Raw genomic sequence first — 14,896 nt, forward strand, 5'->3', positions numbered from 1 at the left:
CTTGCTGGTAGCGTTTCGCAAGCCAGCCTTCGACGACCAATGCAACTTAAATCATCCTGGCGTCAGGTCAACAGTTCGCCTAGTCTCCCAATGCTTTATGTGGCCGTGAATATAACATGACTGCCTGAATGGACCTGCACATGTGCATATGCCAATGGAGCGAGGTCAACCGTCATACAAGCGTATTAGTTGGGAATTTTCTGATTACTAACGCGCGGCTTGCACACGTCCATATTGTGAGTACACTACCTTCTTCCAATGGACAGCCATATATCCTTGCCATGAGAAATCGTATTACATGCTGTCCTGAGGCAACCTCTGTTGCTAACATGTCAGCAGAAACGTTGGCGTCCGCCTTCACATCAAGTTAGATTCCTCGCTTTAGTTGCCCGCTGCCCATGACGACAGATCGCGGCCGCCAATTTGAGTCGGACGTGTTCTCTCAGGTAAGAAAATTCTACCACACAGTGCACCACAGGCCCACCAATACCACCTAGCCAGTAAGGGTATGACTGACGCTGGAATCACTCGCTCATAGCAACCATCATTAACCAAGATTCATACTGGACGCAAGCGTTAGCAATGATATTACTGGACCTCCAAACGACATATATACCTGATTTAGATGCATCACCAGCAGAGCTTGTGTAGGATGAAACCCTGCAGCTACCTGGAGAGTTTGTAGAAGCACAATCATCGCAGTTACTTGCTCTGAGTCACAGCAACATCATATTTCGACTAAGGAAACAGGTCACTCAACTTCATCCACACCAATCTTCAAGCCATGGCACCCCTGGCATCTGCGTGTATTGGGACCTGCCACCATGCAGCCATTGGCATTTCTTCGCAGAGAATTCAACTCCTCAGGCGAATGCAATAAAGAGACAGTTGGCATATGCAGTAATAAGTCATTTCACGCAACAAAAGGCAGATGACAAATTGGTCAATGAAGAATGTATCAGCAAGAACACAACAGTATTGGTACTCAACTTCAAAACTTGTCACAGAATGAGTACCCATATGTATTTCTGCTTTGATGGTATTGCTATTTGCCACTGAGTGCCATGCAGCGGCTTGCAGAGTATGGATATAGATATACTTGAGTATGCTTTGCAGTCTTGGTCACATTCTGTTTCGCAAATGCTAAAAATGCGACTGCAGTTGCGCAAATGTTTCTACATGTTATTAACAGATACTACAAACAGCACATTCTAGTAGAAGTCAATGAAAATTTTTGTGACCTCCATTAAACACGACAGTACAAAAAACGGATGGGGGACAAAAATAAAGTAGAATACGAGCAATACACTTACAATATATTTAAATCGTGTTGTAGATATATGGATTTGTAAGCATTACGAAATAGATCCACAGAATACCATGTGATGAAATCAGCTTCTATTTCATATGAAACAATAATAAATATGGAATAATTTACCCCTCCCAATATGCGAACAAAAATTAAGCAGCTTACGAACAACATATTTACAACGAAACTCGAAAAGAGCAATAGACACAGGAAGATCATAATCAGGAACATAATTTTCACTTCATAACTATCACATAGTCGAAATTGTAATATTTGGTTTCACAAATAAAAAGGTGTATTTTACCAACAGACTACCAGACCAACCTGTAAAGTATAAATGGAAAGTATTATCAACTGGTAACCGTATTTTGAAAAGCAAGCATACAGCTAATCCTGCCATGCTTTTACTGAATTCGAAGTTCACTATCAGGCTACTAGGAGCGCTTTTGTCGGTCTCTGTTTCCATATCGTAACATGGGCCTTGTGCTGTTCTGTAAGTGCACTTCTCAACATCCGACTTTTAAGTGGGAATGTTTATTTTTTCCACATATTGATCCTGTTTGATTCGATTGTCTTTGAATTTTAATATTATTGTTGTTGCTACAGCATTGTTGGTTCCATTGCTGCTGTTTCAACTCTTGTCGTAGGTTTTCGTTGGTAGCCGGTGAATGCCTCTTTTCATGCTTACGTTGTTTAAACCCTGTAAGCCACGCTTGTTATTTCATTTGCAGCTCCTGGATGTAAGTTTACATCCATACAATACGAACGGACATATCAGTGTATGTGTGAATCAGCAGGTCGTTGCCGTGTATTTTTACACAATAATTGTAATAGGGTCATTGTTCTTGTTACTGTACTATAACATTTATTTGCTTCAAGCATTGCTGATTGCTGTTGTATTCCGAGCGCATTTTGACGGAGTAGATGTTACGTCGAACAAAATAAGTCAAAGTTTACCCAGAGATACAGTAAGAGTTTTAATATGTCTTTCAGCCCAAGAGCTTTGGCTACCAGCGCGTAGAGATGTGTCGCGTGAGGAGTGTGTTTAGCAACTGTTCGAGATTTATTTAAGTTTGACGTAAAATGTGTGTTGAGTGAATTACTACATGGCATCATGTTATTTTATAAAGAAAAGTTGTTGTCAGCTGGACAGCTTAAACGTCTCAGCGAACATAAATACAGCTGTTCTAGTGCAAGTCTTTTAGATCCATTATTACAACCTTGGTGGAATTGGTTGGTCAGCAAACTGCCAATTTGGCTTGCACCCAACCTCATCACAGTGTCGGGTCTTATTGTGAATATACTAACAACTCTCATCCTTATATATTACAGTGCAGATGCGAAGACCGAGGTAATATTATCCCGCAACGAAGGTAAACTTAGGTTGTTTGTGTCGGTTTGTAATATCATTGAAACTTTTTCAGGCACCCAGATGGGCCTGTTTCATATGTGCTCTTGGACTCTTCGTGTACCAAAGTTTAGATGCAATTGATGGTAAACAAGCTAGGCGGACAAATACCTCAAGTCCATTAGGAGAGCTGTTTGATCATGGTTGTGATTCAATTTCAACCGGTAAGAACTTGCTCGCAAAGAGCTTTCCAGTGATATTTTGTAGTTCAAATGGATTATTTATTTTGAAGTATGTATTGACCTACTTCATTTGTTCCTGTCATGCTCGTGAAGCACCTATTTCACTAATGACAATATACAAATTTCATATTGTTTACATGAGATGACAGGTTATTATTTATTTATTTATTTCCAATACGTTCGTGGTAAACATCGAGGATCTTAGGCAGGACTCGGAAATTGTTAACCTCTTGTTGATCTCCTGTTGCACGCGTTTTATTGTGCAGGATGACATTTATGTTTGTTTACAACATAAATTCGGTTATCTACAAATGAACCTTATCACATATACATTTGAGACTAATTCAGCGTTTCATGGAAAATTGCTACAAATGCAACACATTTTATCAGTTTACAACAGTCATCACCACTTTAAGTTTGCTGTATTTTTAAACATTCTTACAGAGCTTTGTATAATTTTCAGTTTTTGTGGCCTTGTCAGCGTGCATAGCAGTGCAGCTGGGTTACTATCCAGCATGGATGTTCTTCCAGTGTTTCTGTGCAATGACACTATTCTACTGTGCCCATTGGCAGACATATGTCTCAGGTAAGCTGTATAGTAATTTGACTAGATAAGTGTTTTCATTTTTAGGAAAGAAATTGTAAGTTGTACATATACATGTAAATACATCGTCACACTTGTAGAATGTTGTAGGAAAGTAAACATGAAGTAAAGTAACTGAAGCAACAGGTTCACAGTTTACTGCTCATTTGCAACAGACTTGACGGTTAAGCCTGTAAATTGCAACAATATTTGGAAGATCTCATCAATTAATTTGCGGTCTGTTGTGTTGCAGATTATCTTCAAAGTGCTTGAGTGTTTTTCAGTGTCAGTAATAATGGCTGTAACTTGCCTTTGCAAAACATACTTTTATTTTTAGCCTACTTCATATTTGATAAGATTATTTCAATACAAGGTGTATATACAACTGTGGATATCAGTTACTGCAATTCAGATCATTTTGAACCACTGTTCATAAACAGGATACAGTATCCAATAAATATCAGTTATTATGCATTTGGTGCTTTCAGATCTCAGAGTTTCTACATACTCAGCTACGTAGTCATTGAATGAGAGGGCACCTGTTTCTGTTCTAAATTGCTAGTGAAATTTGAAGTTAACTGAATAATGTCAGAATTATTTTGTAGTCGTGTTATAGTGAATACTTCATTATTTTTTAAATAATGCTGGACTAGTAATAATTGTGGACAAAAAAAACACCATATAGTACCACATGAAATGTCTCTTCGGTTACCTTTACAGCTTGCTCATTTACACAGTGAATAAAATGGAGGATAGGCTACAGTCTTGCCTGACTACTATCTCAACTATTGACTCCCTCTCATGTCCTTTGACTCTTATAATTATTTTCATTTCTGCACGAACTGCAAATAACCTTTCACTTACAGTAGTTTATCCCTGGAACTCTCACAGTCTCATGATGTATTCCAGTGTACATCAAAAGCTTTTCCTAAAGTAGCCTAACAAATTGAGTGATCTTGAAGTTTTAATTGTCACCTCAAAAACATTAAGTTACACTATTAATTCTTTGTTTCTTTGCAGATACATTTCTGCAGTGCTGGTATGTATTGGAGTTCTGGTGCTACAGTATCAAAGCATGCAATTGCAAGTGCCACATAAAATTGTGCAGCCCATTGACAGAATTTTTTTTTTAAGCAGCTGGAAAATATTGCAGCTGTGGCAGACTAATCCAGATGGCAAACTCTTCTTAATTGGCCCAGCATGACATTCGAGCTTATCAGTGGGCTGTGCTATTTCGATTTGATTCTTTTACCTGCGTGCTACAGTACTGTGACCTGGAGATTTTACTGTGTGCCAGTACTACAGACATGTACCTGCAAAGAAACAAAAAATTAATATTGTAACTTAATTTTTTTGAGGTATTAATTAAAATTTCATTACTACTCTTTGTAAACATTTGTGGGTTTCTTTTTTTTTCAGTCAGTTACTTTAACGAAGGACGAGTCCGTGGCCTCATGTGACTGTACTCATGGTACCACTTAAGGGTGTCAATTTGTTTACGTATGTCAGTAGCAATTTTGAGTATTCCTCATTTTCAAATAAGCATCACAAATGCGAATATGCACTCAGGCATTAATACAGCCACTATTTTGTAATTCAGATCAGCACAAGCGGTATACAAGTAACAGACTAAACAAATGAGTGTATTGTACCTGTATTCTATTGTTTGTTTTGTTCTGTTTGATTTTTTTTATCCCTTTCGTCTAAGATACATTGTACGGTAAGTAGTGCCAATCATTTCCCTACATCCGTCTAGAACCTAGAATTACTCCAGATTGGTTTCTGTGTCTTTCCATCCTTCTGTGGATAATTCCTGTTATTATTTTGCAACCATAACTTATTAATTTGATGGTTTGGGAATTAATGTTTGTGTCTGTACGTTCCTTCTTTGATGTTGGGATCATTGCATTCATCTTGAAGTCTGATAAGGGTATTTCACTTTCTCATAAATCTTGCACACCAGGTTGGCTTTTCTAAGATTTAATAATTCCGGGGAATATTGTGTACTCCAGGAGCCTTGTTTGGGCTTCCTCTATAAACTTTTCTCGCAGTAGCATATCTACCCTCTCATCTTCATCTTCTTCCTCTTCCCTGCCTGTAATATGGACTTGCAAGTTCACTACTTTTATGTAGTCTTTTATGTATTCCTTCCACCTTGCAGCCTTTTCCGCTTTACTTAGTAATGGTTTGCCATGTAAGCTGTTTCTCGTTTCTCATAAACATATTTTAATTTTCCTGTACTTGGCATATATGTTTTCCATGGTGTTATATCAGGGCAGACACTTTGCTTATGAAGCAAAATGCACTTCAAAACACACGCTGTTCCTCTATGACCATCTCTTTAGTTGGCAATGGATCTTCTAGTGCTGCTTCTTGTGATCCAGGAGCCTTCCCTTCCCTGCCTATCCCATCAAAAGGTGGTTAGGTTCACCGACTTGAGTTGCAACCCTTTCCCCACTACCTGGTCTGCCCTAGGACTGATGTGGGTGCTTTCACCGCCATAAGCTGTTATTTTTTATGGCAATTACCGAAAACACATTTGGCGAAGCAGACTCCATGAGTAGATGTGGTTGGGTTCACTGTCTATCAAAGCTATTTCTGCCTGGTCTGCAGTCTTTCATGCCTGTACCATCTTGTTGACATCCTGGTGTCCATTCCCCTTCAATCTTTTAATATGGTTCAGGGAGTCATTTTTCATAGGGCGGTCATCCTTTGTACTGATGAGGAACACTGAGCCAGTTTGGAACACTAGAGTGTTCATTTTGTTCAGAACAATCACATCAATGCCAGCGCTTTCCTTCTGCCATTTGAGGACACCCTCCTGTTGAAAGCCAAGGTTATGGTTAATTGATGTGAAGTGAATCTGAAAGGTCCAGCCATCCATGAGGTGTTTTCGATGTCTCTGGCACACGCTGTCCTCTCTTGATCATTTGTCCTACACTGAGGCTTGTTAGAAATGTGACAGTCTTCACCCTGTGTCTGTGGCACCTAGTGTTGCCTCTGTTACATCCTTTCCCCCTCCTCGTTATCGCACTCCCTCTCCTGTTCCCTTTCATTGGTTCCCATGGCACCCTATGGATCCTTCTCCCCTTATCTGGCTGGAGAAGTGTCCACCTTCTTCCCACCTGCCTATGATCGGATCCACTCTTTCCGGTGTTTTCCAGATCATAGGTTTGCTGCCACAAGTTGGTCACGGGACCCACAGCCCTTGTGCCCCAAGGTTGCCCAATGTCTCTCAGTTCCAGATCTCGTAGAAGTGTGCTCTCTCTGCACACCCTGCCCTCCTCTACGCACAAAAAAAAAAAAGAAGAAGAAACATAAACCCCGGGACGGGGCCCCTCTGGTGCTTCAGAGATGCTGACCTACCTCGCAACCTGAGTCTGACCTCTAGTTAATGGATGTCACCCTGTACTTGTTGGTGACAGGTGGTGGCTTGGCGACGTGATTGGCTTTGGACTATTGGCCTCAGATTTGGATCTCCGTTCCATGCTTCTTCAATGCAGTTGTGACAGGTACTGCCGTCACTTTCTGGAGTTGCAATCCCTTATTTCCTTTTATTCTGCAGCTTGTGTCATTCTCCAGGAATCTCATTTTACTGATACTCACTCACTGACCCTTTGTGGGTTTCTTGCTTTGTCAGAACCAGGTAGGCCCTGTGACGGCTTCTGGTGGCATTTGCATGTTGGTCGTATCGGGCATTGTTAGTATGTAATCCCCCTTGGTGCCACACTGGAAGTGTTGCTGTCCAGGTCTACCTGGAATCTGCAGTCACCGTTCACAATCTCTAGCTGCCTTGTAGCAGGCCATCTAAGCCCATTACTCTAACTTTCCAACTTCAGCAACTACCCCCTCCCTTCCTCCTCCTTGTGATTTTTATGCCTATCACCTCTTTTGGGGCAGTGTATTTTCATCTAGTCAGCGTCTCCTCATAGAACAGTTTCTTGCAGACCACAAGCTGTGCCTTTTTAATGACAATTCCCCTATCCACTTTAGTGCCACTTAGGACACTTTCTCTGCCCTTGATCTTTCACTCAATGCCCCTTGCCCTCTCCCTTCATTACACTGGTCGCCACACAATGAGCTCTGCAATAACGATCACTTCCCATTGATCATCCCATGCCCCTCCCACCTCCCAGTGGCCAGGCTACTCCGCTGGACCCATCCTGCCGATTGGCCTCTATATACCTCCCAGGTCATGTTTACCCCCACTTTGTCACGTTTTATTGATGAAGTCATCCGTGATGTGTTTGATACAGTTATTTACACTGCTGGCCAATCCCATTGTGGAACACAGGCATTGCTATCATCATCTGTGATCACAGTCGAGACGTGTAATGCCGTAAATGTCACCTGTCCTCAACCGGTCTTATTTCCCTTACTGTGTTTGTGCGAAAGCACATTACTTAATCAGAGGAAGTGGGTTTATTGGGAATGCTTTGTCTCTTCACTAGGTATTTCTGTCTCTTCATCACGGGCGTAGGCGATGCTCCACACTCTCCAAGGTTGCCAAAGGCCGTCTCCATCAGGCCTTGTACTCCTGGGTGGCCTTTGTATAGATTCACTAGTTCTTGCAGAAAACCTTGCAACTTCAATACTTATTGGCTGATCAGTCTGAGAAATATCCCCTGCAAGTTACTTGAACAGATAGTGGCTTGTCAGCTCTCTTGGGCCCTCGAATCTCAGGACCTTGTGTCTCCGTACAAGTGTGGCTTATGGGAGTACAGTCTCCAATTGATCACCTGCTTTGTTTGGAAACCACATTTTGGCAGACCTTTTCTTAGTGCCACCACCTTATCACAGTTTTCTTCAATCTTCGTAAGGCGTACGATGTGACTCGGCACCATCACATCTTTCATACACGCCTTGAGTGGGGTCTTTGGGATCCCATCTGATTTTTATTTGGCAGTTTCTGCCCCACTGGTTGTTCAGAGTTTGGATTGACACCATTCTCAGCTGTCTGTGGACCCACAAGAAATGGTTCTACAGTTAAGCACTCTTCTTTTCCTTACACTGTTAATGGACTGATGGCCACCATTGGTGAACGCTGATCTGTATGTGGATGATTTCTGTATCGGGGCTAGTTCCCACTCGGTGGTCTCTGTGGAACAACAGCTCCAGGGTGCCATCTGCCATGCTTCCACATGGACACACTCACATGGTTTTCAATTCTCTCCCCTTAAATCAAGGGTTATGCATTTCTGTCACTGTACTACGAACTACCCCGATCCGAAGCTGTACTTCGATGTCCAACATCTGACCATCATCAACTAGTTCCATTTGTTGGGTCTTCTTTTTGACAACAAGCTTAGTTGGTTGCCCCATATCGGTCATCTGAAGATTGGCTGTTCCGATAAACTAAATGCCCTCCTCTTCCTTGTCCACACGTCTTGGGGCATGGATTGTTACACTCTTCTCCGCCTTTATTTGGCCACAATTCTGTACCATGTGGGTTACGGTTGTCAAGTTTATGTGACGCACTGAGATACCACACAAGAAGAGTTTGCAACAGTTGTTACCAGAAGTACTGTGGACATCCGTCTGCAGCAGGAATGTCACTGCACCCAAACCAATCATGCTACCCATGAAATCATGCCCCCTGGAGCAGCAGCACCACCAGGAAGAAAGACATGCGCTTAAGTAACCATATGTGAGCAGAAATTGGTAGTTGCAAGCAGTAAGTAAGTCCGAGTGTTGCTAGGGAGTTCATATCTTCAAGTCGTCGAGTGAGATAGAGAGACAGTGGTCAGTCTTCAGCAGAAATAGAACAGTTAATAGAATTACCGTGTATGGACGAAGATTGCCTGCCTAGATATTTCAGTGAGTACTGTTACTTTGTAACAGTTCTTCGAACAGTACATCAAGACAGAAGATTAGTTTTCTTCCAACTTTAGTTCAGAGAATATTATTCAATTTGTCAGAATGAAATTTTCACTCTTCAGCGGTGTATGCACTGAAATGAAACTTCCTGGCAGATTAAAACTGTGTGCTGGACTGAGACTCAAACTCGAAGTCTTTGCCTTTTGCGGGCAAATGCTCTACCAACTGAGCTACCCAAGCACGACCCATCCTCACAGCTTCAATTCCACCAGTAGCTCATCTCCTAGATTCCAAACTGCACAGAAGCTCTCCTGTGAATCTTGCCGAATAGTCTGTGGCTAAGCCAAGGCTCTGCAATATCCTTTCTTCCAGGAGTGTTAGTTCTGCAAGGTTTTCAGGAGAGCTTCTGCGAAGTTTGGAAGGTAGGAGATGAGGCACTGGCGGAATTGAAGCTGTGAAGATGGCTTGTGTGTTGTGCTTTAGTAGCTCAGTTGGTAGAGCACTAGTCCGTGAAAGGCAAAGGTTCCGAGTTCGAGTCTCGGTTCGGCAGACAGTTTTAATCTGTCAGGAAGTTTCATTATTAAGTTTGTGTTCATGCAACTGTAGTCAGTGCAGGACAGATAGGCTAAATCTGCAATCTACAGTTGCTGTTCCAGTGTTACCCAAAGTTAAGTGCTATATTTTATTATTCACTATTCTGTGTTACTTTCGTAGTGTGTGTGCTGCCCTAGAACCTGCACATCTGTCCTACTGGGATACACTTATCAGTGTTTTTCAGTAGCAGCAAATTTTCATGAAAGTGGATGCCTTCAGTCCACAACAGGTTATGGCTCAGGCTGCCTCTTCCACACTGCTCCTCTTCGACCTGGTCCATCATTGTTGTAGCAGCGGCCCCTTATTAGTTAGAGGGCCCGCACAACAGACAACCAAGGTGGGCTGCCGACCTCCCTTCAAGAGCTCAGATCAAAACATCGCCAGTGGATGTAAACAACAACAGACTTTCCACATAAACACGGAACTATTTCGTGAAAAATTGTGACAGAGATCCACCAATTGGAACTAATATGACTACATGTAGCACTCTACCGAATTGGTGTTATAAGCATGCCAGCAGAGTCAGACTGGCAGTGTGTACCTACAGCTAGGATAGCTCTGGTCAATACCTACACCGGCTCTAGCATAGTAGACACTCGATGTAGCATTCAGTAGAACGCTGTACCCTTGTAATTGTGTAGAGTAGTATTTTGGTTATTATTTTCTTTTCATTGTCTTGTACTCTTATCTGGCTTTGCTACCACAAGAATTGTTGTGCTTCTTGTTGTTTGGAAATCAGTGAACGCCAAGAAGGCATTTTAGTTATAATAAAGTGTGTTCAAACTTGATTGTTAGTTCTTTCCTGCTGACCGCAGGGCACTACAGTTATGGTATCCATTTGGCCACTAGTGTCTTTTGCACTAGCGCTATAGTCTTCTGGTTATCACTGTGAAAACACCCCACCCGCAGTCCCTGTTTCGTTTCAACAGTCTCAGCTTCTGGTTTCCGTAGCCCTCACTATCTGCTCTTTCGTTACCAAACACCCCCCCCCCCCCAATTCTTTTCTTTTTGCGGGTTCGGCATGTTGTCCGCCCACTGTCCACCCTCGGCCAGGTTTACCATTGTTGCTCTGCCTTGCTTCTCATCACCATGATTTCCATCGTCCCTCTTTGTCTTGTTTTCCACGTTTTCTGCCGAACACCACCTACATCTACATCTACATATATACTCCGCACTGCACCATATGGTGCATGGCGGAGGGTACTCCGCACAACAACCAACTAGCATCTTCTCTCCCTGTCCCACTCCCAAACAGAACGAGGGATAAATGACTGCCTATATGCCTCTGCACGAGCCCTAATCTCTTATCTTATCTCTGTGGTCTTTCCGTGAAATATAAGTTGCTGGCAGTGAAATTGTACTGCAGTCAGCCTCAAATGCTGGTTCTCTAAATTTCCTCAGTAGCGATTCACGAAAAGAACGCCTCGTTTCCTCCAGAGACTCCCACCCGAGTTCCTGAAGCATTTCTGTAACACTCGTATAATGATCAAATCTAGCAGCCCACCTCTGAATTGCTTCTATGTCCTCCCTCAATCCGACCTGATAGGGATCCCAAACGCTCGAGCAGTACTCAAGAATAGGTCGTATTAGTGTTTTATAAGCGGTCTCCTTTACAGATGAACCACATCTTCCCAAAATTCTAGCAATGAACCGAAGACAACTATCTGCCTTCCCCACAACTGCCATTACATGCTTGTCCCACTTCATATCGCTCTGCAATGTTACCCCCAAATATTTAATCGATGTGACTGTGTCAAGCGCTACACTACTAACCTCTTGGTTAGTTACTCGACCCCAGGTTCAGATAGATCTCTTCAGGGTCTGAAATACTCCATCTCTCCAATGGTGTTCCATTGTTTGTTCTGCCTACTCGTATGAGGGTTTTGGGGTGGTGGTGTTTTTTTTCACCAATGGCTCTTAATCTGCCATTCACATGAGATATCCCTTCACATGTTTTGTTGGCACAGAACTCCATCTCTTACCTGCCATATGTAAGGTGTTTACTGCGGAATTGATGGTCATTTATCTGGCCCTCTGATTTATTAAACAATACTTTCTTACTCCCTCACTCCTTCTTTATTAAACAGTACTCCCTCACCTGAGTTTTTTTGTGTATGGACCTAACGAGGAGCCTTCAATCAATTGCCCTGTGTTTTTCCCACCATCCCTGGGTCTCTGCCATCCATAACCTTCTTGCCAATCTTGAACATGCTGCATGTTCATTTGATTTCCATTGGGTTCCCGGACATCTGGGTATCGTGGGTAATGAGCATGCTAATTGTCTAGCTGCATGGGAGTGGCCGTGACTCCTCCATGGATGGATTTGCGGCTTCATGTTAAATTCCTTTTCACTCAGTCGTGGACGAACTCTTGGAGAGCTGGCCTCCTCTCTAATTAACTTGCAATGAAGGTGACTCCTGCCATGTAGCATCCTTCTCTCTGCCTCTTCCAGCAGGAATCTACCATTCTCTGCTGCTTTCATATCAGCCATAACAGGTTGATTCTTGGTTTTTCACTGCATATTGAGCCCCAACCATCCCCCTCCCCGTTTGTAGTTGTTGCGGCCTCCTTGCAATGATCCATATTTTGCTGGACTGCTCCTGCCTTTTGGCTCTTTGCAATAAATGTACCCTCCCACTCTCCTTATCCTGCCTGTTAGTGGACGTCCCTTGCATGGTTATGTCCATCCTCAGCTTTCTTCACGAAAGTGGTTTGTGCTCCCAGATTTAAATCCCTGAATTTCCTTGTGTAATTAGAGTCCCTCGATTAACGTTGGCATTGGTTTGGAAGACTTTGCCTCCATGCTGGCCAGGTTTTGCCCCTTTCCCCCATGTTTTGTCTGTTCTTTTGTTCTGATTTGTTTCCCCTTTTCTTGTGTCTTTTTCCCTTTGTGTTGTTCCCATTGTGTTGTGATCACGGAATGGTTTGGGGATCGGCATGGGTTAATGGGTTAGTGGCGGTGCCACACTCCATTGCACATAGCACCTCTGGGCCGCCAACTGCTCTTGCCCCCGTCCCCCTTCCTGTTCTTTACTCTTCCTGCTGCCTTGCCATTCCTTCTGCCTCTTTGTTTGCCCATTTTCCTGTCCCATTGGCTGGAGTGAGCTGTAGGTGCTGCCCCTCCCTTAGTTTCTCCCCCCTGCGGGTCCGGGGGTCAGAATAGGCCCGAGGTATTCCTGCCTGTCGTAAGAGGTGACTAAAAGGAGTCTCACATGTTTCAGCCTTTATGTAGTGGTCCCCTGTAGGGTTTGACCTCCATTTTTCAAAATTTTGCCAAAGAGTGAGCCAGTTGGGAAAGGGCGCCTTACATGGTGCATCTGTGTCCATCGTGCATTGAGACCTTTACCCCACTTTCTCGTTCTCGCATTTCCATCCTGCCCATTCCCCATCTCTTGGCTGAGGACACCTTCCTGTGTGCGTTATCCACCATGCGCTGTGCATTGTTGCTTTCTGCGTCAACAATGACCCTGGATTCCTTTGCACTTGATATCCAGCACGGTAGCCAGTCCGTTGTGGTGGGACCGCCATGTACCCTGTTGGTTGTAGCCCCCTGATCACACAGGGATCACTCACCTGATGCCTGTGCCGTGAACTCCCCACGTATGCCAAAGAGTAGATGCATCAGGACACCCGGCAATGGGCATCCTGCCAGGTGGCCTTTGCTGTAGCTGGGTGGCACCTATGTGGAGGGGGGGGGGGGGGTCAGAGTGGGTGGCGTCAGGGCAGATGACATGCCATGAAGCGTAGTCGATCATCTCTTGCTGGTGCTGAAACACCAGCAGTCTCTAAGCGTTCACAAGCTCAATTCAACGCACAGAAGTACGACCACAAATCGTTCCCCTCCCTGGCCGCACCATGGGGGGAATGTCAGGCTAAGGTTGGCAGCGGATCTTATTTGCCCAGATATCTTCTATGTTCAAGAGCTGATTGGGAATCTTTCATGATGATGAAGCCTCAGTTTTTGTTGAGCATTTAGAGGACACATTTGGGGAGGTGGAGGACTTGTCCAAAATGAGATCTGGGTCAGTCTTGGTCAAAACAGCATCATCTGCCCAGTCACGAATGTTACTCCCATGTGACAAGCTGGGGGATGTTTCTGTAACCATCACGCCCCATAAGAGCTTAAATATGGTCCAGGGTATCATATTTCACAGGGATCTTCTTTTACAGTCTGACGATGAGCTACGCGCCAATTTAGAGTGGCGAGGTGTACATTTCGTCCAGCATGTCCATTGGGGTCTGAGGGATAATCGGTTTGCCACCGGTGCCTTCGTCTTGGCCTTTGAAGATGATACATTGCCTGAGAAGGTCAAGGTGACGGTCTACCACTGTGATGGTTGAGCAGGTGACTACAACAATTGTTTCTGAAGCAGAAAACGCAATCCCTCGCTCTTTAGGATGCCCCCGGCGTAAGGCAGTCCCTTGGTGGTCGCCAGAAGTTGCTGAAGCAATTAAGGAGCATTGGTGAGCTCTACAGCGGCATAAGCAGCACCCTTCAGTGGAACACCTCATAGCCTTTAAACAGCTCTGTGCCCACGTTTGCCAACTTATCAAACGACGGAAGCAGGAGTGTTGGGAAAGATATGTCTCAACTGTTCGGTGCCGTATGTCACCTTCCCAAGTCTGGGCAAAGATCAAAGTCTTTTTGGGTACCAGACCCCAACAGGTGTTCCGGTGTTACCATAAATGGCGTGTTATCTACTGACGCAAACGCGATTGCCGAACACTTTGCTCGAGCCTCTGCATCGGAGAATTACCCCCCAGCCTTTCACACTCTCAAATGGCGGCTGGAAGGCAGAGTCCTCTCATTTACTACACGCCACTATGAATCCTATAATACCCCATTTACAGATTGGGAGCTCGTCATTGCCCTTGCACATTGTCCCGACAGTTCCTGGGCCTGATTGGATCCACAGCCAGATGATTAAACATCTCTCATGTGACTACAAGCGACATCTCCTTGTCATCTTTAACCAGATCTGGTGCGATGGCATCTTCCATTG

At 43.9% G+C, this 14,896-nt stretch overlaps 1 protein-coding gene across 3 annotated transcripts in view; it reads left to right on the plus strand.

Moving 5' to 3' along the window:
- The first annotated feature begins 2,321 nt into the window (after positions 1-2,321).
- The window catches only part of LOC124789765 (cholinephosphotransferase 1), a 161,482-nt gene continuing 148,907 nt past the window's right edge, over positions 2,322-14,896 (plus strand). For all 3 annotated transcript variants that reach the window (XM_047257220.1, XM_047257221.1, XM_047257222.1), the window contains exons 1-3: positions 2,322-2,660; positions 2,734-2,881; positions 3,363-3,485. In XM_047257220.1, coding sequence (XP_047113176.1) covers positions 2,424-2,660; positions 2,734-2,881; positions 3,363-3,485 — 508 coding nt within the window. In that variant the 5' untranslated portion in view covers positions 2,322-2,423. The remainder of the gene's footprint in view (positions 2,661-2,733; positions 2,882-3,362; positions 3,486-14,896) is intronic.

This window comes from Schistocerca piceifrons, chromosome 3 (assembly GCF_021461385.2).
Source record: "Schistocerca piceifrons isolate TAMUIC-IGC-003096 chromosome 3, iqSchPice1.1, whole genome shotgun sequence".
Taxonomy (NCBI): domain Eukaryota; kingdom Metazoa; phylum Arthropoda; class Insecta; order Orthoptera; family Acrididae; genus Schistocerca; species Schistocerca piceifrons.